This window comes from Balaenoptera ricei, chromosome 2, assembly GCF_028023285.1.
Source record: "Balaenoptera ricei isolate mBalRic1 chromosome 2, mBalRic1.hap2, whole genome shotgun sequence".
Classification (NCBI taxonomy): Eukaryota; Metazoa; Chordata; class Mammalia; order Artiodactyla; family Balaenopteridae; genus Balaenoptera; species Balaenoptera ricei.
The window spans coordinates 140,298,129-140,324,189 of record NC_082640.1 but is presented as its reverse complement, the minus strand read 5'-3'; the positions used below and the strand labels follow the sequence as shown (position 1 = coordinate 140,324,189).

General features: G+C 35.6%; 1 protein-coding gene across 3 annotated transcripts in view; it reads left to right on the top strand.

Moving 5' to 3' along the window:
- TXNDC16 (thioredoxin domain containing 16) overlaps nt 1-24,823 on the top strand; it is a 118,999-nt gene extending 94,176 nt beyond the window's left edge. For 2 of the 3 annotated variants that reach the window (XM_059915710.1, XM_059915708.1), the window contains exons 17-21: nt 8,707-8,791; nt 10,412-10,550; nt 15,145-15,305; nt 17,935-18,125; nt 22,516-24,822. In XM_059915710.1, coding sequence (XP_059771693.1) covers nt 8,707-8,791; nt 10,412-10,550; nt 15,145-15,305; nt 17,935-18,125; nt 22,516-22,784 — 845 coding nt within the window. In that variant the 3' untranslated portion in view covers nt 22,785-24,822. Of the gene's footprint in view, nt 1-8,706; nt 8,792-10,411; nt 10,551-15,144; nt 15,306-17,934; nt 18,126-22,515 lie in introns of all 3 variants that reach the window. The other variant, XM_059915711.1, reaches the window with a different exon arrangement.
- The last annotated feature ends 1,238 nt before the right edge of the window (nt 24,824-26,061 follow it).

Genomic DNA, 26,061 nt, shown 5'->3' with positions numbered 1-26,061 from the left:
TATCAGTTTTACATTTGGTAGTGTATATATCTCCATGCCACTCTCACTCGGTCCCAGGTTACCCTTCCCCCTCCCCGTGTCCTCAAGTCCATTCTCTAGTAGGTCTGCGTCTTTATTCCCATCTTGCCCCTAGGTTCTTCATGACCATTTTTTTTTTTTTTAAATTCCATATATATGTGTTAGCATACAGTATTTGTTTTTCTGACTTACTTCACTCTATATGACAGACTCTAGGTCCATCCACCTCACTACAGATAACTCAATTTCGTTTCTTTTTATGGCTGAGTAATACTCCATTGTATATATGTGCCACGTCTTCTTTATCCATGCATCTGTCGATGGACACTTAGGTTGCTTCCACATCCTGGCTATTGTAAATAGAGCTGCAATGAACATTTTGGTACATGACTCTTTTTGAATTATGGTTTTCTCAGGGTATATGTCCAGTAGTGGGATTCCTGGGTTGTACGGTAGTTCTATTTTTAGTTTTTTAAGGAACCTCCATACTGTTCTCCATAGTGGCTGTATCAATTTACATTCCCACCAACAGTGCAAGAGGGTTCCCTTTTCTCCACACCCTCTCCAGCATTTATTGTTTCTAGATTTTTTGATGATGGCCATTCTGACCAGTGTGAGATGATATCTCATTGTAGTTTTGATTTGCATTTCTCTAATGATTAATGATGTTGAGCATTCTTTCATGTGTTTGTTGGCAATCTGTATATCTTCTTTGGAGAAATGTCTATTTAGGTCTTCTGCCCATTTTGGATTGGGTTGTTTGTTTTTTTGTTATTGAGCTGCATGAGCTGCTTGTAAATTTTGGAGATTAATCCTTTGTCAGTTGCTTCATTTGCAAATATTTTCTTCCATTATAAGGGTTCTCTTTTCATCTTTTTTATGGTTTCCTTTGCTGTGCAAAAGCTTTTAATTTTCATTATGTCCCATTTGTTTATTTCTGTTTTTATTTCCATTTCTCTAGGAGGTGAGTCAAAAAGGATCTTGCTGTGATTTATGTCATAGAGTGTTCTTCCTATGTTTTCCTCTAAGAGTTTTATAGTGTCTGGCCTTACATTTAGGTCTTTAATCCATTTTGAGTTTATTTTTGTGTATGGTGTTAGGGAGTGTTCTAATTTCATTCTTTTACATGTAGCTGTCCAGTTTTCCCAGCACCACTTATTGAAGAGGCTGTCTTTTCTCCATTGTATATTCTTGCCTTCTTTATCAAAAATAAGGTAACCATATGTGTGTGGGTTTATCTCAGGGCTTTCTATCAGTTCCATTAATGTATATTTCTGTTTTTGTGCCAGTACTATACTGTCTTGATTACTGTAGCTTTCTAGTATAGTCTGCAGTCAGGGAGCCTGATTCCTCCATCTCTGTTTTCTTTCTCAGTATCGCTTTGGCTATTTGGGGTCTTTTGTGTTTCCATACAAATTGTGAAATTTTTTGTTCTAGTTCTGTGAAAAATGCCAGTGGTAGTTTGATAGGGATTGCATTGAATCTGTAGATTGCGTTGGGTAGTATGGTCATTTTCACAATGTTCATTCTTCCAATCCAAGAACATGGTATATCTCTCCATCTGTTTGTATCATCTTTAATGTCTTTCATAGTGTCTTATAGTTTTCTGCCTACAGGTCTTTTGTCTCCTTAGGTAGGTTTATTCCTAGGTATTTTATTCTTTCTGTTGCAATGGTAAATGGGAGTGTTTCCTTAATTTCACTTTCAGATTTTACATCATTAGTGTATAGGAATGCAAGAGATTTCTGTGCATTAATTTTGTATCCTGCTACTTTAGCAAATTTGTTGATTAGCTCTAGTCGTTTTCTGGTAGCATCTTCAGGATTCTCTCTGTGTGGTATCATGTCATCTGCAAACAGTGACAGTGTTACTTCTTCTTTTCTGATTTGGATTTCTTTTATTTCTTTTTCTTCTCGAATTGCTGTGGCTAAAACTTCCAAAACAATGTTGAATAATAGTGGTGAGAGTGGGCAACCTTGTGTTGTTCCTGATCTTAGAGAAAATGCTTTCAGTTTTTCACCATTGAGGATGATGTTGGCTGTGGGTTTGTCATATATGGCCTTTATTATGTTGAGGTAAGTTCCCTCTATGCCTACTTTCTGGAGGGTTTTTATCATAAATGGGTGTTGAATTTTGTTGAAAGCTTTTTCTGCATCTATTGAGATGATCATATGGTTTTTATTCTTCAATTTGTTAATATGGTGTATCACATTGATTGATTTGCATATATTGAAGAATCCTTTCATTCCTGGGATAAACCCCACGTGATCATGGTGTATGATCCTTTTAATGTGCTGCTGGATTCTGTGTCCTAGTATTTTGCTGAGGATTTTTGCATCTATGTTCATCAGTGATATTGGCCTGTAGTTTTCTTTCGTTGTGACATCCTTGTCTGGTTTTGGTATCAGGGTGATGGTGGCCTTGTAGAATGAGTTTGGGAGTGTTCCTCCTTCTGCTATATTTTGGAAGAGTTTGAGAAGGATAGGTGTTAGCTCTTCTCTAAATGTTTGATAGAATTCGCCTGTGAAGCCATCTGGTCCTGGGCTTTGGTTTGTTGGAAGATTTTTAATCACAGTTTCAAGTTCAGTGCTTGTGATTGGTCTGTTTATATTTTCTGTTTCTTACTGGTTCATTCTCGGAAGGTTGTGCTTTTCTAAATATTTGTCCATTTCTTCCAGGTTGTCTGTTTTATTGGCATATAGTTGCTTGTACTAATCTCTCATGATTCTTTGTATTTCTGCAGTGTCAGTTGTTACTTCTCCTTTTTCATTTCTAATTGTATTGATTTGAGTCTTTTCCCTCTTTTTCTTGATGAGTCTGGCTAATGGTTTATCAATTTTGTTTATTTTCTCAAAGAACCAGCTTTTAATTTTATTGATCTTTGCTATTGTTTTCTTTGTTTTTGTTTCATTTATTTCTGCTCTAATTTTTATGATTTCTTTCCTTCTGCTAACTTTGGGTTTTGTTTGTTCTTCTTTCTCTAGTTCCTTTAGGTGTAAGGTTAGAGTGTTTATTTGAGATTTTTCTTGTTTCTTGAGGTAGGCTTGTATAGCTATAAACTTCCCTCTTAGAACTGATTTTGCTGCATCCCATAGGTTTTGGGTCATCGTGTTTTCATTGTCATTTGTTTCTAGGTATTTTTTTGATTACCTCTTTGATTTTTTCAGTGATCTCTTGGTTATTTAGTAGTGTATTGTTTAGCCTCCATGTGTTTGTATTTTTTACAGATTTTTTCCTGTAATTGATATCTAGTCTCATAGCGTTGTGGTCAGAAAAGATACTTGATACGATTTCAATTTTCTTAAATTTACCAAGGCTTCATCTGTGACCCAAGATATGATCTATCCTGGAGAATGTTCCATGCGCACTTGAGAAAAATGTGTATTCTGTTGTTTTTGGGTGGAATGTCCTATAAATATCAATTAAGTCCATCTTGTTTAATGTATCATTTAAAGCTTGTGTTTATTTATTTATTTTCATTATGGATGATCTGTCCATTGGTGAAAGTGGAGTGTTAAAGTCCCCTATGATGATTGTGTTAATGTCGCTTTCCCCTTTTACGGCTGTTAGTATTTGCCTTATGTATTGAGGTGCTCCTATGTTGGGTGCATAAATATTTACAATTGTTATATCTTCTTCTTGGATTGATCCCTTGATCATTATGTAGTGTCTTTCCTTGTTTCTTGTAATAGTCTTTGTTTTAAAGTCTATTTTGTCTGATATTAAAATTGCTACTCCAGCTTTCTTTGGTTTCCATTTGCATGGAATATCTTTTTCCATCCCCTCAGTTTCAGTCTGTATGTGTCCCTAGGTCTGAAGTGGGTCTCTTGTAGACAGCATATATATGGGTCTTGTTTTTGTATCCATTCAGCCAGTCTATGTCTTTTGGTTGGAGCATTTAATCCATTTACATTTAAGGTAATTATTGATACGTATGTTCCTATTACCATTTTCTTAATTGTTTTGGGTTTGTTATTGTAGGTCTTTTCCTTCTCCTGTGTTTCCTGCCTAGAGAAGTTCCTTTAGCATTTGTTGTAAAGCTGGTTTGGTGGTGCTGAATTCTCTTAGCTTTTGCTTGTCTGTAAAGGTTTTAATTTCTCCATCGAATGTGAATGAGCTCCTTGCTGGGTAGAGTAATCTTGGTTGTAGGTTTTTCCCTTTCTTCACTTTGAATATGTCCTGCCAGTCTCTTCTGGCTTGCAGAGTTTCTGCTGAAGGATCAGCTATTAACCTTGTGGGGATTCCCTTGTATATTAGTTGTTGTTTTTCCCTTGCTGCTTTTAATATTTTTTCTTTGTATTTAGTTTTTGATAATTTGATTGATACGTGTCTTGGCGTGTTTCTCCTTGGATTTATCTTGTATGGGACCCTCTGCGCTTCCTGGACTTGATTAACTATTTCCTTTCCCATATTAGGGAAGTTTTCAACTATAATCTCTTCAAATATTTTCTCAGTTCCTTTCTTTTTCTCTTCTTCTGACACCCCTATAATTCGAATGTTGGTGCATTTAATGTTGTCCCAGAAGTCTCTGAGACTGTCCTCAATTCTTTTCATTCTTTATTGTGCTCTGCAGTAGTTATTTCCACTATTTTATCTTCCAGGTCACTTATGCGTTCTTCTGCCTCAGTTATTCTGCTATTGATTCCGTCTAGAGAATTTTTAATTTCATTTATTGTGTTGTTCATCGTTGTTTGTTTGCTCTTTAGTTCTTCTAGGTCCTTGTTAAACATTTCTTGTATTTTCTCCATTCTGTTTCCACGATTTTGGATCATCTTTACTATCATTATTCTGCATTCTTTTTCAGGTAGAGTGCCTATTTCCTCTTCATTTGATTGGTCTGGTGGGTTTTTACCTTGCTCCTTCATCTGCTGTGTGTTTCTCTGTCTTCTCATTTCGCTTAACTTACTGTGTTTGCAGTCTCCTTTTTGCAGTCTGCAGCTTCGTAGATCCTGTTGTTTTTGGTGTCTGCCCCCAGTGACTAAGGTTGGTTTAGTGGGTTGTGTAGGCTTCCTGGTGGAGGGGACTAGTGCCTTTGTTCTGTTGGATGAGGCTGGATCTTGTCTTCCTGGTGAGCAGGTCCGCGTCTGGTGGTGTGTTTTAGGGTGTCTGTGACCTTATTCTGATTTTAGGCAGCCTCTCTGCTAATGGGTGGGGTTGTGTTTCTGTCTTGCTAGTTGTTTGGCATAGGGTGTTCAGCACTGGAGCTTGCTGGTCGTTGAGTGGAGCTGGGTCTTGGCGTTGAGATGGAGATCTCTGGGAGATTTTCGCTGTTTGATATTACGTGGAGCTGGGAGGTCTCTGGTGGACCAGTGTCCTCAACTCGGCTTCACCACCTCAGAGGCACAGGCCTGACGTCCGTTTGGAGCACCAAGACCCTGTCATCCACCCGAAAAAGAGAAAAAGGGAAAAAAATATATATATATATTGTTGCTCCCAAATCCACCTCCTCAATTTGGGGTGCTTTGTTGTCTATTCAGGTATTCCACAGATGCAGGGTACATCAAGTTGATTGTGGAGATTTAATCTGCTGCTCCTGAGGCTGCTGGGAGAGATTCCCCTTTCTCTTCTTTGTTCGCACAGCTCCTGGGGTTCAGCTTTGGATTTGTCCCTGCCTCTGTGTGTAGGTCGCCTGAGGGCGTCTATTCTTCGCTCAGACAGGACGGGGTTAAAGGAGCAGCGGATTAGGGGGCTCTGACTCACTCAGGCCGGGGGTAGGGAGGGGTACGGATGCGGGGCGAGCCTGCGGCGGCAGAGTCCAGCGTGACGTTACAGCAGCCTGAGGCGCGCCGTGCATTCTCCCGGGGAAGTTGTCCCTGGATCATGGGACCCTGGAAGTGGCGGGCTGCACAGGTTCCCGGGAGGGGCGGTATGGCTAGTGACCTGTGCTCGCACACAGGCTTCTTGGTGGCGGCAGCAGCAGCCTTAGTGTCTCATGCCCGTCTCTGGGGTCCGTGCTGATAGCCGCGGCTCCCGCTCGTGTCTGGAGCTCTTTTAAGCGGCGCTCTTAATCCCCTCACCTCGTGGACCATGAAACAAAGAGGCAAGAAAAAGTCTCTTGCCTGTTCGGCAGCTCCAGACCTTTTCCCGGACTCCCTCCCGGCTAGCTGTGGCGCACTAACCCCTTCAGGCTGTGTTTACGCCAACAACCCCAGTCCTCTCCCTGCGATCCGACCGAAGCCCGAGCCTCAGCTCCCAGCCCCCGCCCGCCCCGGCGGGTGAGCAGACAGGCCTCTCGGGCTGGTGAGTGCTGGTCGGCACCGATCCTCTGTGCGGGAATCTCTCCGCTTTGCCCTCCGCACCCCTGTGGCTGCGCTCTCCTCCGTGGCTCTGAAGCTTCCCCCCTCTGCCACCCGCAGTCTCTGCCCACGAAGGGGCTTTTTAGTGTGTGGAAACCTTTCCTCCTTCACAGCTCCCTCCCACTGGTGCAGGTCCCGTCCCTATTCTTTCGTCTCTGTTTTTCCTTTTTCCTTTTGCCCTACCCAGGTACGTGGGGAGTTTCTTGCCTTTTGGGAGGTCTGGGGTCTTCTGCTTGCGTTCAGTAGGTGTTCTATAAGAGCTGTTCCACGTGTAGATGTATTTCTGATGTATTTGTGGGGAGGAAGGTGATCTCCACGTCTTACTCTTCGCCATCTTGAAGCTCCTAAAGTATTTATTTTATGCAATTAAAATATGTTTAAAGTTAAAACAACTAAATATTGTAAGTCACCGTTAATATTAAACCTCAAGTATATTTATAGTGGTTTAAAAAACTTCTTATTTAGATAACTGATTTTTTCCTCATATTTGGGTTGCCATATATTCTGACATATATGCAGTTTTCACCAAGGAGGAGAATGTGCCTGGTTTCAGATATTCAAAGGAGAATTTACACTTTGATTTAGTGGGAATGGATATGCAACTGAGGTCTACAGTCTTAAATGCTCCCATTCCCCAAGGAACTTAGACTTTATGTACAAGTGGTTTCATGCAATGCCTTGCAAGAAACATATTCATGAGTTTAGAGTCTTCTTCATGAGGAAATTATATGGGAATATTAGTGTAATTTTCTTATCACAAAAGAAGAAGCTAAAACAGATTCCATTATGTCATTGCTTTAGATAACAATCATCAATTATTGATCAGAATTTAGAGAAATTTCTCTTAGAAATGAAAGTACAGCACTCAGTTCTTTCTAGTTGCCTAGTTTTCTTATGAATCTTTTCTACTTTGGTATAGCACAGGCTAAAGAAAATATTTTCATGGGTTACTCATTTCTCATGAAATTTATGATTAGAAATGAGCTCTCAGTGCTGCCTGCTGGTGGATTTTGCCACTCTAGTAAGCTGGCTTTCCTACAGTGTTTCTCAGTCTAGTGGAAAGTATGCATCGTTTTTAAAGAAAACAATCTTGTGGTTACCCAGTGTTAACAGTGTTGACGCTCACATCACAAATATAGTGCAGACTACTAAGGTACAGATCTTTTGGGTTCAGCATACCCAGACCTCTAGGTGCTTTATGATTCAATTCTTCCATCATAGTTTTTCTATTTCAACTGCTATGAACCTTTTGTGCAGCGAGCTGAGCTATCATCTGGCCTTCAATTGTCAAGAATACATCATTTATATCAGTCTACCTTTGCTCTTTTCTCATTAGTCTACAACTGTTTAATTCAGACTTGCTTCTTGGTTATAAGGTCCAGAATATGCTATTATTTATGAAAATGTATTCAGAAACCTACAGAGATAATAGTTCTTATTTTGAATATGTATATCATAACAAATGGGAAAAGACTGATACACAAATTAATCAAAGTTTAAAAGTAACAAAAACACATTACAGAAAATACAGAAAATAAAAGAAGAAGATAACAAATCCCTCATAATTATAGAACCCTAACACAGACACTGTTAGAGGACTAGAATTTCCAGTCTTCTATTTTTTCTATGCATATGAGCACTTTTAGATTTTGTGGTTATAATGTGTGTATCATTTCACTTACCTGCTTTTCTTTCCAGGCTACATATAGGACAGTTGTCTCCATTTACCTTGCCTTAGGAGTAGATTAAAAAGCAACCAATATTTATTTACTAAATCTGTATGATTAGAATCCTATAAATCTTATAAATTACAGTTGACCCTTGAAAACGAGGGGGTTAGGGGTGCTGACCCCCTGCACAGTTGAAAATCCCCAGACTGCTGTCTCTGCCTCAAAAATAAAGGAATTGATAAATGACCCACCCAAGGGCAGGAAGCTCAGTTTGGATAGAATTAGGACTCAAACTCTACTTCTTTTGATTCCGCATATTGTGATCTCTTGAACACAGTTGAACACATACTTTTCCCCACACTTAGTTAGTTCAAAGGTCTGTTAAATGAAAATACAGGTACTATATTTATTGAAAAAAATTCATGTATAAAGTGGGCCCATGCAGGTCAAACTCGTGTTGTTCAAGGGTCAACTGTACATTTGGAGTACATTTATTTACAGAACCAGAATTGTATTACATCAATGTACATTTCTGTAGTAATCAAATGTTATAAAAAGAACACAGATATATTTTAGAACCAATAAGGTATGTAAGGTCTGAACTTAAACATCTTTATAATTAGTGAATAATTAAGCACTATCATCTGTAAACATGTTCGTCAGTTGAATAGCATACATAACTTGAAAGGTTTCAGATTTTTAACTTGTTTGTGTATTTATAGCAAAAGAAGAGTTCACGGAAGCAGGAAACTACCTAAAAGGATATGTTATCACAGGAATTTATTCTGAAGAAGATGTTTTGACACTGTAAGTCTGTTGGTCTTCTAATTTTAGGGAGGAAGAAGTTTGCAAAATAATATATTGTTTGTCTTTACACAGTTGATGAAGGAAAATAGGGCAGCAACATAACTAAATTTTTAATTTCCTTCTGGGCAGATCTGGGAAGTACTACTTGGCTATTTAGAATTTTTAGATATTCAAAATTCTTCTTTAGGCTAGAGGCCCTCATGGGGCAACATTGGATTCATACTACTTCATCTTCCTGTAAAAGTTTTCCTCTTTGGATTCTATTACCTGCGATAAATTCTTTTCAGTTGTCATAGTTTTTTGAGGAATTTTATTTCTTGAGTGTCTGGGTTTTGATTTGCCACCAAGGTACATAAAAATCAGTTTTTCTGTATTTCTCGCAGAGTTTTAGGTGACGAACTGATAGTTCTACTTAATTTTGTTATTGCAGACATACACTTAAGCAGTGCTTTTTTTAGCCACTTAAGTTGCTTTATTTGTAGAATTCGGGGTTCCTGTGAACTATCAAATATTTCAGTTGCTGTGGAATGAAGGACTGAACTGAAAATTTGGAAATTATGAATACATATTACGTTCTACACTTATGACTCATCTTCAGATGCACGTGGAGTTAATAAGCCCCAGTTTGTGTTTATTACCCTCTGACTATATATATTCCTCATTGTCATTTCTGAGCTTAAATCTTTCATCCTAAATACTGGTGACACATGCTTTTGATGATCGAGCTCCATGAAATCAGTGATTTTTTAAAAGTGAATACAGAACTCCAGATCTTTAGGGAATATGAGACCTGTTCACCTGACACATGGACAGTCACCCACTCTCTTCTAGACCAGTAGTTTTCAGAGTATGTTTCGTTTATAACCAACTGGTTATATTACCAACAGGTAATCTGAAGACTGGGCTTTCTACTAATGCTTATAATATTATAATGTCTATACTTTTGTTTTAGCATGAATTAAGTTTTTACATGATATAAATGTGACTACATCACTGGTAATTTCACACAAGGCATTTTTTTCCTATTTAGTGATTTTCTTTGAAGTTTAGTTAGCAAAAGTAGTGGTAGGAGGGAGCAGATTTGGGCTCTGTTTCAGTGGAGAGAGCACAAACTCTGTATCTGGAATACCTCAGTGTGAATTCTGTCTCTGCTGTTTACCGCTCTTTCATCATCAGTAAACAGAGGGTTATAGGGCTGTTCTGACGGTTAAATAAAGACTTAACTAGAAGCACCTGGTATAGTGCCTGGCAAATAACAGGCCCATTCTCATAAATGCCTGTCTCCTTGGCTCAGCAGTTTGGTGAGCAGCCCAAAAAGTGGAGAACCATTCAGTGTGTTCCTAATCCTATTTGGACATTTTCTTGATAAATAAGTTGTCTAGAAAAACAGATCTGGCTAGATTACTATCTGTTGCTTTCTTCTAATCTAGATTATCAAGGTTCTTGAACTTGCTCAGATAGCCTCACATAGAAGATAAGTTTGTCTGGAAATCGAGTTCTTTTTTCCTTAGTAGGGCTTGCCATTTGCTGCCTCCATTGTGACTTCTTGGCCTAACTGTTCATATTTTTGATGATTTGCTATATTTTGGTTGGAAATTTTAATACTACATTTCTCCATAGGTCAAATAAATATGCTGTAACTCTTCCAGCCCTGCTGCTTGCCAGACACAAAGAAGGCAAAATCGAGAGCATTTCATTAGCTAACGTCCATGCTCAAGAAATAGTTCAAATAATAACAAATGCATCACTGGAAACATTTGTGAGTATATTTTATAATAAGGATGTTATTTGAAATAAGAAAATCTAGACCAGTTAAAGACAGTGTGTTTTAATATGTGATTTTCCAGCTTTTGTTGGCACAGGGCATGATGTGTTGTGATGTCAAGATTCATTGGGTTGCTCTGTTTTAGTATTCACCTGTTATGCATACAGCTTCTTTAGTCCACTGCCAAAAGTTTACGTGTCTTTGGATTGTTTTTATTGCTGAGATGCTTGTGGCTGATGGCCAGTTGAAGTACTCAATCTAGGCTGAAACTTGGCATAAAGCACATAGATTCCAGAGAGCAGACTTCTGGGCTTCAGATCCTTGCTTGTCTTCCTACTGCCTGTATGTAAGCATCTCTGTGCCTCAGTTTCCACATGTGTAAAATGTAGGTGATAGTAGCCCCTGCTGCAGAGCGTTATTGTAAGGACTAAACGAGATAGGTGTTCAGTGCTCTGTGTACAGTGTTTGGCCCCTGGTAAACACTCAACAATTGTTACCTGGTATTATTACTTATACCATTTTAGAGCAAAATACTGTCTTACGAAAGTCCTTTTCTGATGCTTACTTTGTGTAATAATGGATTCAGGGGCCCAGCAGATGTAACCTGCATTTCTTGATTTTGGTTGTTTTGCATTAATATTAATTGTAGCCAGAATATTATAAATTTATGCTTTTCTACCTTTCTAAAGTGCCATAGGGGCACTATTATCAACTATAAATACTGAACGAATATCCTCCTGTTACTGTTTTTTGTCATGCTGATCTAAATGATATTACATTTTAGGCTCAAAGAAATGAATGTATTCTTTAAGTTTTTTGTGACCTCAGTTCTATTGCCTCCCCTCCCCCAATTAAAGTTACAGTTTATAATTAATCAAATCATTACTATTTTCAGGATGTGGTTTTCTAAATTATTTATAAAGTAACATTTTTGTCTTTAATGACATTATTAAATGACTTTCTTTAGCATATACATAGTGTAATATTTTTGGAATTATTATAAGACTTTAGCTTTTTTTTCCAAGATAATACAGGAAACCATAAAGAAGAAAATCAGGATAAACCATAACTTCTTTAACCAAGTTTAAATTTGGGGATATATTTTCCCGAACTTAAAAAAAAAATTCCATGTGTATATATGTGTTTATCTTTTTATATTAAGGGATATTTCCACCAAGAAATAAAGATTTGCATATTAGTTTTTAAATATTGGCATAATATTCTGTTTTACTAATAAACCACAATTTATCTAATTTCCTGTTGGTTAATATTTAAGATGTCTTTAGTTTGTTTTGTTTTGTTTTATTCCGGGACCATCCTTATAGATAATCTTTGGGTGTTGCTACGACTATATACGTATGGTAAGTTCATAGAATTTGAATTGCTAGTCCAAAGGGTAGGCACATTTTGAAGGCTTCTGACGTTTATTCCTGTTTCGCCCAACAGAAGATTTGTATCATTTTACTCTTTAATCTTTGCCTAACTGCTAGATAAAAATAGGTATCTAATTTTTTTCTTTAAGATTATATTCTTTAAGGCTGAGAAACTGTGGGCAAGCTTAGCAACTATCAATGTTTATAGTTAAGGCAAATTTACAACGTTTTGGTTTGCAGTGTTCAACTAAATAATGAACAGCTGTAATAAAATTTATTTTGCTTTTAGTTACGATCTTTTCATAAATTCTAAAACCTTCAAGTGGTTATTAAATTTCTCAGTGCTGCTTTGTGTTGGAGCTTTAAGTCTAGATAATCAGTGACTGTGTACAGTAGCCAGCTAGCAGTAATCTGTCTCCTGGCCTACACCTAGTTACCAGAAGGACTTTGGATCCTTCCTCTGGATAGGAAAGAGGAGTGGATGGCCGGTTGGTAAACATTTTTTATATAACATCGAACTTTTATTTTAATGAACCTGATGACAAATTAGTCCAGGTAAATAGTGCCCAAATCTGAAATACATGATAATTTACTATGTAAATATCATAAGTAAGCAATGATATATCCAAGGCTGTCACACTTAGAACTATTTGTTAGGTAATATGTTTAGCACTTTTCTCAGATACATGGAGTTCCTTTTTATGTTCTTATTATGAATAAGTTAAGAATATCAGAACCCACACTATTATAGTCTCTTACATACGCAAATAGCCAAAGGTCACCTTCCAGCGACCACATTTGATGACCTTTTCTGTTTCTCCTTAACCTCTGAATAGCAATCAAAACTCTTGATTGTGCTTTTCCTTCTTAAAATTCTCTCTTCCTTTGGCTATTGCAATTCAATCCTCTCTAGGTACACTTTCAACCCTCTGGCCACTCTAGAATTAACATCTTCAACCCTTTTTTCTTTTTTTGCTATGTTTTTCTTTGGGAGACTTTATCTATACCCATAACTTCTACTGTTATACTAGCTGATGATTCCTAACTCTGTTTCTAATCTTAACTTCTAAACTCACACAACTCTTACTCTTTCTTTCCTGACATAGGAAAGAGCAGTGCCTGTCACTAGCCTGTCTTTCCACAAATTCGTATTCCAGTTAGTTAGTCATCTAAAACAGGCCTAACCATGTCATTCATTTGATACAAAATGTCAGTATTCCTGAGAGCTAGAAAACCTATGGAGTCATTTTCCCATCTGGTTTGACAGCCACATTTGCCTCTTGCCTGCCTGAGTCTGGTACGCTTCACTCTCACTGTTCCCCAGATACTCTGCATGCCTTAACACCTGTCTGCACCCTCATGATGCTCCCTGTATCTGGAATCCCCGCTCTAGCGCACACCTCTATCTATCAAGGTCTTATTCCTTATGCAAGGCCCAGATCAAACACCACTTCCTAAAATCACCCATGAGCTCCCCTAACTTGTTTTTTAGTTTTAATTTAGAGCCAATAGGTTTCCTTAGTGTCACACATTAAGTTTTTTCTTGGATCACAGCAGTTTGTATACTTCTTTCCTTCTCTAAGCTATGAACTCTTTGAGGGCAGGGTAAGCATCTTACTTCTTTTTGATTCAGTACCCAGCATAAGATCTTGGAGTTCTCAATAAATTTTTGAATTGAGCAGTGATGGCTCCATTGCACCGGATTCGTCAACTCCGTTCTGCTGGCTTGATGAGATCTGTCAATTTTAGGAAGGGGACGTAACTCATGTAGAAGAGAAAAGATGATAGTTAATACAAGAATACAACACAGAGGAGTTTGGAGAAGAAGGGATCTAAGATTTAAATCATGAAAGAGGAAGGTGTGAAAAGAGGATTTTGAGTGTGAAAGAGAAAGAATTTAAAGGAAAATGAGAATTGGCAGAGGAAAGTTGTTTTGAGAACTAAGTATGGAAAAGTATGTGCCAGAGTTTGGTGTTTGGGGATGAATCAGAGGTGGTTGGCACCATGAAAAAGATTGTTCATTTGGATTTCTAGTGTGATCCAATGAAATGGGAAGCTGGTGAACAGGATGCCTGAGTGCTAGTTTCATTTAACTCTTCCTCCTACTAAGCTGTGTGACTTCAGCAAGTCAGCTTCTCGTCTTTGCTTTCCTTATCTGTCAGCAGGGGATTAGTTTTATGATATAGGAAGATTTAATCCAGCTCATAAGTACATCCAGAAGATGAATTAATAGATGTGGTACTAAAAATGGAAAATAGTAGAAGCCTTTAATATTCTAAGTCACTGCTATTTTCTTTTTTTAATTTTTATTGGAGTATAGTTAATTTACAATGTTGTGTTAGTTTCAGGTATACAGCAAAGTGAATCAGTTATACATATACATATATCCACTCTTTTTTAGATTCTTTTCCCATATAGGCCATTACAGAGTATTGAGTAGAGTTCCCTGTGCTATACAGTAGGTCCTTATTAGTTATCTATTTTATATATAGTGTCACTGCTATTTTTAATCCTGAATATGTTAACTTTGTTTGTTACTCTTTTCAATTCTTGTTAATAACAGCCTAGACAAGTTGTCTTCTACAAATATATAAAAAAACATTGTTCTTTTTTAATTAATAAAAAGAATAAAAGGGTAAAATTTCTTATTTCTTACTAAATTTTTTCATTGTTATTTTAAACCCCAAAGAAATAAGAGACTTTTAAAATTTGTTTTAGCATATTATTGGATTACTTTAATTATGCTAAAAACTCATAATTTTGAAACAAAGTAAGATTTTATTAATTTTTAAGTAATCATAGATGTTAAAAGATTATATCTTTAAAGCTCAGCTTATGTTTTTTTTCAAAAATTTTATAAAGATATAACAAGAATTTTATTTGTCATGTGTATGTTGGCTAGTCTGATCCAGATTTTAGCATAAGAAATTATTAGAAGTGCTACATCCTTGTAAAACAGGGAGCTCCTTTAATTTATTTTCAAATTCTATTAGTAGTTTTATTTTGAAAATAACTCATTCTTAAGACAGAATAGGTTTAAATTAAAAAACTCTTGAGATTCATAGTTATTAATCAGTATAGCAAAATCTCCACTTAAATGAAAATGTTTGAAATATATTTTACAAACTAAAATTGCAAGAGTGATTTGAACATTATTTTCTACTTTATACACTATAATTCCCCATTTCTCTTGGTTTGTTTTTTGTTTTAAACAGCCAGAAATCACTGTGGAAAATCTTCCCACTTATTTAAGACTTCAGAAACCATTACTCATTTTATTCAGTGATGGCAGCATAAATCCTCAGCATAAAAAAGCAATATTGACGCTGGTAAAAGAGAAACACTTGGATTCACTTACCCCTTGCTGGTTAAATCTGTAAGTATATATTTTTTTATTTTTTAATACATAAAAGGTAAAGAAAGTATAATTATTATTAAATTTTCATTAGGGAATGAAACTCTACCTGTGGAGTTATATATTATGGAACCAATATGTATGTTATCATGATATTTTAGTAACTAAACTCCCTCAGATTGTCTAAGATGACATTGTTTTAGATCGAATTCTGTTTTACAGTAAATTCTTTTTTTTTTTTTTTTTGCTGTGTGATTTTTTTTCCAGCTTTATTGAGGTATAAATGACAAATAAAATTGTAAGATATTTAAAATATACATTGTAATAATTTGATATATGTATACATTGTGAAAAGATTCTTCCATCTAATTAATTAACACATCCATCACCTCACATATTTGTTTTATATTTATAAACTTTGGGGGGCGGTGAGAACATTTAAGTTCTACTCTCTTAGCAAATTTCAGTGATACAGTACAGTATTATCAACTATAGTCATCATGTTATACATTAAATCCTCAGACCTTATTCATCTTGCAACTGAAAAGTCTGTATTCTATTACCAATCTCTCCTTATTTCCCCCACCCTGCAGTCCCTGACAACTTGTCTACTCTGTTTTTATGAATTTGACTTTTTTTTAAGATTCCACATATAAGTGATACTACTATGTAGTATTTGTCTTTCTTTGTCTGGCTTATTTCACTTAGCATAATGCCCTCAAATTCCATCCATGTTGTAGCAAATAGCAGGATTTCCTTCTTTCTTATGGCTGAATAATATTCCATTCTCTAAGTCTGTTTCTGTTTTATAAATAAGTTCATTTGTATCATTTTTTTTAGATTCCACATGTAAGTGACATCATATGATATGATATTTGTCTTTCTCTGACTTCTTCCCTTACTTTGATAATCTCCAGGTCCATACAAGTTGCTGCAAATGGCATTATTTCATTTTTTCAATGGCTGAGTAATATTCCATTGTATATATGTGCCACATCTTTATCCACTCCTCTGTTGATGGACATTTAGGTTGCTTCAGTGTCTTGGCTATTGTAAACTGTGCTGCAGTGAACATTGGGAGTGCATGTATCTTTTTGAACCATGTTTTTCTCCAGATATAATATGCCCAGGAGTGGGATTGCTGGATCATATAGTAGCTCTATTTTTAGTTTCTTAAGGAACCTCCATACTGTTCTCCATACTGGCTGTACCAATTTACATTCCCACCAACAGTGCACAAGGGTTCCAGTTTTTCCACATCCTCCCTAGTGCTTGTTATTTGTGGTCTTTTGTTGATAGCCATTCTGACAGGTGTAAGGTGATATCTCATTGTGGTTTTGATTTGCATTTCCCTGATGATTAGTGATGTTAAGCATCTTTTTATGTACCTTTTGGTCATTTGTATGTTTTCTTTGCAAAAATGTTTATTCAGTTATGTCCATTATTTAACTGAATTGTTGTTTTGTGATTGAGTTGTGTGAGTTCTTTAGTTATTTTAGATATTAATCCCCTATCAGATACATGATTTGCAAATATTTTCTCCCCTTCTGAAGGTTGCCTTTTCATTTTGTTGGTTTCCTTTGCTGTGCAGAAGTTTTTTAGTTTGATGTAGTCCCACTTGCTTATTTTTGCTTTTGTTGCCTTTGTTTTTGGTGTCATACAATAAATTTTTAAAGATAATAATTTTTCTGATTTTAAAAGTAATGGATGTTCATTGAGGGAAATTTGGCAAATACAGAAAAATAAACATTGTGTTATTTTGGCATTTTTCTTTAATTCCTTTTTCTGTATTTCTGTATTTTAAAAATTCAGCCTAAAACTTTACAGAAAATTATCAGTGCATTTACCAACAATATTTCCTGGTATATTTTCTAGATGTGTGGTTTGTGTTATTACATTTAATGTCTCTGAACACAGTTCACGTATATAGATACACTGTCCATTGTTCAAAGTCATCAGATGAAAGACATTTCATTTTTAACTCATTGGAAAAATTACAAAAATGAGGCAGTGTACACTTTTGTTGTGAAGAATTCACTAACAGTACAGCCTACTACTTGAAACAAAATTTTCCCAGGTAATTATCCTTGTAGCTATCTCAGAGTGAAATAGTCCTTTCCATAATGTGGAATGTGCTGTATTAGGAAAAATAGGTGTCTTAAACTTGTGGTTTCCTTGTATGAATACTTTAAAAAATCTTTTTAATTTGAAATTAATCCTGAGAAAAGAGACAATTTGATTTGGAAAAGGGGTATTTATTATGAGTATCTTGTTATTTTATAGTTTTGTAGCCATTTAATTTTTGAGCTGACGTGATCAGATACTTGACTAAACTTTGGAAGGAACCTATTGATTGTATTGAGACAAAATTGACAAGCCTTTGGACTATGTTTTTCATTAAAACTCATTGGTTGCCTTTTTTCTCCTAAGAGAAATACAGTAAGTACCCTATGTTAAAAGAAACTTTTTATGACTCTGATTACTAATAACATAGTTACAGACCTCTTGATTTTTAAGACATATTTTCATAAAATAAACTTCCTGGCATGATACTATATTTAAAGGTTAATATGTTTTACAAACTGTTGTTCTTGTTATTTTTTTATAGAAAGAAATATTAATTAACGTGTTCAGTTGCTCCCTTTTACAGGAAGAATACTCCTGTGGGGAGAGGAATCTTGCAGGCATATTTTGATACCCTGCCTCCCCTTCCTCTTCTTGCTGTGGTAAATCTGCATTCAGGCGGCCAAGTATTTGCATTTCCTTCAGACCAGGCTATCACTGAACAGAACCTTTTATTGTGGCTGAAAAAATTAGAAGCAGGACTAGAAAGTCATATCAGTAAGTTTCCTGTTTTAATGTGCACAATTCTATATTTTGTTACATGGATTTTTTTAAACTTAAATTATTGTTCATGGATGCTAGAATGAGTTGAATTGTAATGTTTGTAAGTATTCTAAATATTAATATGCTGATAGCATTGTCCATGGGACAGTCTCCTATATGGTAGGTATTATTACCCACAGAAAATAAGTGTCATATGAAATTTAATAATAATAGCTAACATTTATTGAATGCTCAGTAGGTGTCTGGCTCAAAGCTACGTGATTCACATGCATTATCTCATTTATTCTCACAAGAGTCATAGGAATTATCATTACCTGTAGAAGAGTTAAGTAACTAGTTCAAAGTCATATAATTAACCAGTAAATGAGGAAGCTTGGATTTCAACATGGCTCTGTTGTACTCCAGAGCCAGAATTTTGAACCACAAGAAAATAGATCTTGACCCAGAATTTATAATGCTGGCTTATGACATGCCATAGTCCCTATTTTTCTAAAACCTATGTGGATTTATACCTGTGGTATAGATGTGTATGTTAGTTTATATACAATTGTGACAACAACAAGCCTGTTGATATAATTTAAATTAGTTAACATGTAATAATCTAGATCATTAGTCTGTTGAGGAAATAGTGTGAAATTTGATGTAATGAAAAGTTTCCTAAGGTACTTCTGAGGATTTTTTATTGGAAACCAAATGAACTATATTATAATAACATTTTGACACTGTTCATGACTGAGTTCTGAAATAAGGGTGTGTGTGTGAATATATATGTATACACACTGTGAATATATATGTATATACACACACAGTTCTGGTATATAAACTCCAATTCAGTGCTACACTGTCTCTCAGCCAGCATGCATTGTGTGAGTCTGTCATTATGTATATTTATGTATATTTAATCAGATTCTTGAATTTATTTGTTTTAAGTGCCAATCATTGCAGCACACCTGTTCTTCCTAGGAGGTCTATCTACTTCATTTCTGTTAAGTTACACAGTTTTAACTAAATTATTGTGTTTAAATAGTCTATAAAAGGTATTTGTATATTGAAATGTAATTCACATACCGTAAAATGCACCCTTTTAAAGTATACAATTTGATGTTTTTTTGGTATATTCACGAGGCTGTGCAACCATTACCGCTACTGAATTTTAAAACATTTTCATCACCGCAAAAAGAAACCCTATACCCATTAGCACTCACGCCCCATTCTCCCCTCCCTTCATTCCCTGACAACCACTCATGTACCTTCCGTCTTTATGGATTTGCCTAATCTGGACATTTCGTATAAATGGAATCATACAACATGAGGCCTTTTGGGTCTGGCTTCTCACCCTTAGCATAGGCTTTCAAGGATCATCCATGTTATAGCATGAATCAGTAGTTCATTCCTTTCTGTGGATGAATAATATTCTATTGGATGGATATACCCCATTTTGTTTCTCCATTCAGCAGTTGATGGACATTTGCATTGTCTCCACTTTTTGCTACTATGAATAATGCTGCTATGAACATTCATGTACATGTTTTTCTATCATCACGTACACAGATAGCATTATGGCAGTTGCCCCACTCTTGAATACAGCATCTTTGTAACAGGTTTTAAATTGGGAAATTTACATCCTCCAACTCTGTTCTTCATGTGCAGGATTATTTTGGCTTTTCTGGGTCCTTTTAGATGTATATATTTTTAAGTCTTAATTTTCTGAGATAATTTATTAGTTTTAACATTTTCCTAGGATATGTAAAAAAGTAATTAAATTGACTATTTTGTCTTCCATAATCTGAAAGAAGCCTTTCTATGATTGTTATCACTCAATGCTGGCTTCTTCATTCTAGCCACACAACATAGGGGTCCTTTCAGTTGTAGCTCTTGAACTCTTCAGATAGTCTGCGTTCTCTTCTCTATCTGCATTGCTATTTTATAGAAGCAGTTGAGTGTTGTCATTTTGCAGTTGCTGTGACACAGAGGCCTCGGGGACTCTAAGTCAGATAGGATTATATGTAAGTCGGGCCAGAGTACCTCTCCAACTGAATTGCTTTAAAAAAGGTCGTGTGATGTTCAAAGACACAGAAACCTGAGCTTCTGACCCAGCCTCCTTGATTACTAACTGTGTTTTTAGGCAAGTTTTTTCTTTGTTCCCTCCTTTACAGCTATAAAAGGAGATTAATAGTTCCTACTCTGACTACATCACAGTTATTTTAAAAATCAAAATTAAGTATACAAAGGCATACATTTTAAAGTGTAAAACCTAAAGTGTTATTATTCTTCATGTAAAGATCCTTTCCTACAAGCAGCATCCTTGGGGGCTTTGATTCCTCAACTCAAACCATTACTAGAGGAAAGAATCAGAATTATTCTTCTGAGTTTCCTGAGAGACTGGTATTTCTTCCATTGCAATTATGTTAATACCTCTGGTTTCCATTACTTCTTTGTATCACTGCTTCTGATCTTAAGTTATTCCTGCAGCCTCTGGGAATAGAGAAGAAGCAAAGGTCCAAGCAGGACTTTTCTGTATTGGGGCTTGTCTTCTGTGCTGCCAGGACCTGCTCTCACCACACCTTGGGAGACAGATCTGAGACAGGGATGTTGCAGCTACTCTTAGAATAGCCTGAATCTGTAACATGGTGCCACCAGTCCCTGCCTCACTTTGCTTGCTGCACATCTTAATTTCTGTGAAATTGTCACCACTGGCTATTCTTACTTGAGATTTACACTTAATTTTGGTCACGTTCTCTGACCTTTCTAGGCCTTGGTTTTCTCACCTATAAAATTGGGATAATAATTGTGCTTTCCTCATAGGGTTGTAAGGATTAAATACATAATGCCTGATATATAGTAAAGCCTCAATCAAGGTTGGCAATTATTATTATTATCATTACTAATTTGATAATAATGTCTTTATTGCCCATATGTGATGAGAGTTCAGTTTTATTTGTAACTGAAAACATTAAGATCTTTATAGAGTTCCTTCAGGAAATAATTAGCAGAATTAAGATGTCCAGTTTCAGGCATTTTGTCGTCATCTCAGACCACTAGGCTGCAGTGTTTACCTTAAAAAATAAATACTGCTAAATCTTTGCTGTGCTTTAAATTGGACTTTTCTTAAAGATACTTTATCTGCATATTGCAAAGTATAGTTATTCTTACTTCTTACCTAGTCATTATATTCAAGAAACTATTTTATCCGTTTGTCACTTTTGAGTCTGCTAACCTGGCACTGTAATTTGAAACATCAGTTACAAGGGTAGCCTAAATGTAATACCCTGCTGATGTACCATGGATTTCATATAATTGAGTCTGAGTGAAGAAATCATATATCAATAAGTAGAGTATAGATATACATATATATTGATGCAGATTTTCGTTTGTGCTTTAATTTACTCTAGGAAATTAAAGTTTCTTAGAATGTCCTAAGCTTTTATTTGATTTATGAGAGATGCTAAAGTTTTTATTTTTGAGCATTACTTTCTTTTCATGTACCAGTGTATAGATCCTTTCACTGGAATTCATTTTTTAAATGTTTACTTTGCACATTTCCTTATATATAGTTTATTTCTCAAATAGTATTTTAAATAGGCAACTAAACTCTGAAATTGTGTGAAATCTGTTTACTAAATGGAGAAAAGCTAGTTTATCTCATATATATATGTTATCAGCGTAAATTCATTTTCTTTTTTTAATGACCAATGTTTTAAAATAATGTTAAGATTCACTGCCATGATTCCAATCACTGTCTGTTTACTGTACAGTTGATTCCATAGCAATTTTTAATGATTTCTTGCCTATAATTATTTTTATAAAATGTACTTTTTTGTTCATCAAGTATGTGCAAAGGATGTTAATCAAATCTTCCAAAACAGAAAATGCTTTAAAACGTAAGGAAATACTTGTCTAAATAATAAATCTCTATGTATGTTCCAAAATTTCTTTCTGGAATATTTCATAGTTATAGTTCTTTGGGATAAAGACAGGGATAGGGAGGGAAGCAAGAGACTTCTTCATTTTAACTTGTCCATGGCTATATGTAATCTCATTACACATATTGCTATTTTTTAAAACCTCAACAAGGGTTAACAGGCAGTGAGATTATGGACCTTTTGTGTTTTGCCTATTAATACTTATCTTTATTTAAAATAGAATAGCATTTAAAATAGAATAGCTTGTAAATGTAATCTATGAAAAATGTCTAACAATGACAAATGTATCAAGCTTCTTAGACAATGATGATAATAAAATATAGTTTTGCTCAGATAAGGAAAACTGATAAGGCCTTCACTCCTACAAATATATTTTGCAAAATAAAACATTTTCTAGTATATTCATGTGATGAAATTTTATATCTGTTCATCTTTAATGCTTGATTCTGTCTTTCTTCCAGAAATTTTACCTGCTCAGGAATGGAAACCTCCTCTGCCTGCTTATGATTTTCTAAGTATGATGGATGCTGCAACATCTCAGCATCCTGCTAGGAAAGTTCCTGAGTGTATAAAAGAAACTGATGTACAGGAAAATGATAAAGAACAGCCTGAAGATAAATTAGCAATCAGAAATGAACCTACTGGAACACTGAGAACAAAGCATTGGAATAGAAGTAATTGGTTTGAAGAAGCCAAAAAACAATTCAGGCATGATAATAAAGAATTATGATGCTCAAAAGTGAGCTAATTAATTTCATAGGGCTGTGGAAAGCTTTCTGAAGTCTTTTTGGCTTATTTGATAGACTTAAGAATTTATTTCATTAAGAAGTAATACTAGCTCACCACTATTATTCAACATAGTTTTGGAATTTTTAGCCACAGCAATCAGAGAAGAAAAAGAAATAAAAGGGATCCAAATCAGAAAAGAAGAAGTAAAGCTGTCACTGTTTGCAGATGACATGATACTATACATAGAGAATCCTAAAGATGCTACCAGAAAACCACTAGAGCTAATCAACGAATTTGGTAAAGTGGCAGGATACAAAATTAATGCACAGAAATGTCTTGCATTCCTATACACTAATGATGAAGAATCTGAAAGTGAAATTAAGAAAACGCTCCCATTTACCATTGCAACAAAAGAATAAAATACCTAGGAATAAACCTACCTAAGGAGACAAAAGACCTGTATGCAGAAAATTATAAGACACTGATGAAAGAAACTAAAGATGTTACAAAGAGATGGAGAGATATACCATGTTCTTGGATTGGAAGAATCAACATTGTGAAAATGACTCTACTACCCAAAGCAATCTACAGATTCAATGCAATCCCTATCAAACTACCACTGGCATTATTCACAGAACTAGAACAAAAAATTTCACAATTTGTATGGAAACACAAAAGACCCCAAATAACCAAAGCAATCTTGAGAAAGAAAAACAGCTGGAGGAATCAGGCTCCCTGACTGCAGACTATACTACAAAGCTACAGTGATCAAGACAGCATGGTACTGGTACAAAAACAGAAATATAGATTAATGGAACTGATAGAAAGCCCAGAGATAAACCCACACACATATGGTTACCTTATTTTTGATAAAGAAGGCATGAATATACAATGGAGAAAAGACAGCCTCTTCAATAAATGGTGCTGGGAAAACTGGACAGGTACATGTAAAAGAATGAAATTAGAACACTCCCTGACACCATACACAAAAATAAACTCAAAATGGATTAAAGACCTAAACGTAAGGCCAGACACTATAAAACTCTTAGAGGAAAACATAGGCAGAACACTCTATGACATAAATCACAGCACGATCCCTTTTGACCCACTTCCTAGAGAAATGGAAATAAAAGCAAAAATAAACAAATGGGACCTAATGAAACTTAAAAGCTTTTGCACAGCAAAGGAAACCATAAACAAGATGAAAAGACAGCCCTCAGAATGGGAGAAAATAGTTGCAAATGAAGCAACTGACAAAGGATTTATCTCCAAAATTTACAAGCAGCTCAATATCAAAAAACCAACACAATCCCAAAATGGGCAGAAGACCTAAATAGACATTTCTCCAAAGAAGTTATACAGATTGCCAACAAACACATGAAAGAATGCTCAACATCATTAATCATTAGAGAAATGCAAATCAAAACTACAATGAGATATCATCTCACACCAGTCAGAGTGGCCATCATCAAAAAATCTAAAAACAATAAATGCTGGAGAGGATGTGGAGAAAAGGGAACCCTCTTGCACTGTTGGTGGGAATGTAAATTGATAACAGCCACAATGGAGAACAGTATGGAGGTTCCTTAAAAAACTAAAAATAGAACTACCATACGACCCAGGAATCCCACTACTGGGCATATACCCTGAGAAAACCATAATTCAAAAAGAGTCACGTACCAAAATGTTCATTGCAGCTCTATTTACAATAGCCAGGACATGGAAGCAACCTAAGTGTCCATCGACAGATGAATGGATAAAGAAGATGTGACACATATACAATGGAATATTACTCAGCCATAAAAAGAAACGAAATTGAGTTATTTGTAGTGAGGTGGATGGACCTAGAGTCTGTTATACAGAGTGAAGTAAGTCAGAAAGAGAAAAACAAATACTGTATGCTAACACATGTATATGGAATCTAAAAAGAAAAAAAAAAAGGTCATGAAGAACCTAGTGGCAAGACGGGAATAAAGACACAGACCTACTAAAGAATGGACTTGAGGATACGGGGAGGGGGAAGGGTAAGCTGGGACAAAGTGAGAGAGTGGCATGGACATATATATACTACCAAATGTAAAATAGGTAGCTAGTGGGAAGCAGCCACATAGCACAGGGAGATCAGCTCGGTGCTTTGTGACCACCTAGATGGGTGGGATGGGGAGGGTGGGAGGGAGGGAGACACAAGAGGGAAGAGGTACGGGGGTATATGTATATGTATAACTGATTCACTTTGTTATTAAGCAGAAACTAACACACCATTGTAAAGCAATTATACTCCAATAAAGAAGTTAAAAAAGAAAAGAAAGAAGATACAAATTACTAATATCAAAAATGAAAGAGGAAACATCACTACAGATCCCATGGATTATAATAGTATATTAAAGGAACAATATGAACAGCTCTATGTCCACAAATTTGATAACCTAGATGAAATGGACGAATTCCTTTAAAGACAATCTGCCAAAACTCACACAAGAAGAAGTAGACCATCTGAATAGGCCTACAGCTATTGAAGAAGTTGAATCAATCATTAATAACCTTTTAAAACAGAAAGCACCATGCCCAGATGTGTTCACTGGGGGATTTTATCCAACATTTAAAGAACAAATTATACCAATTCTTTGCAATTTATTCCAAAAGATAGAAGCCAATAAAATACTTCTAACTCATTCTATGAGGCCAGCATTACTCTAATATCAAAACCAGTCAAAGATAGTACAAGAAAACTATAGACCAACAATGGGCCATGAACATAGATGCAAAAATAGTCAACAAATTGAATCTGACAATGTACAAAAAAAATTATGTACCATGACCAAGTGGGATTTATCCTTGGTAGGCAAGGATGCATCAACATTTGAAAATCAATTAATGTAACACATCACATCAACCATCTAAAAGAGAAAAATCATATGAACATGTGAATAGATGCAGGAAAAATATTTCACAAAATTCAGCACCAATTCATGATTAAAAACTCAGTGTCAGAGACTGGACATGTGGAAGGCAAGGATTATATGGGAACTCTGTACTTTCTGCTCAATTTTGCTGGAAATCTAAACCTGCTCTAAAAAATAAAGTTTGTTAATAATTAAATAATTTTTAAAAAAAACAAGTAATACTAAATCATTTCAAGTTTCTAGACCAGTGAGGTCCAATAGAAATATAATGCGCCATTTCATGTAATTTAGAATTTTCTGTAACCCCATTAAAAAAGTAGAACTGAGCAGGTGAAATTAATTTTAATATATTTCACCCAGTAAGTATATCAAAAT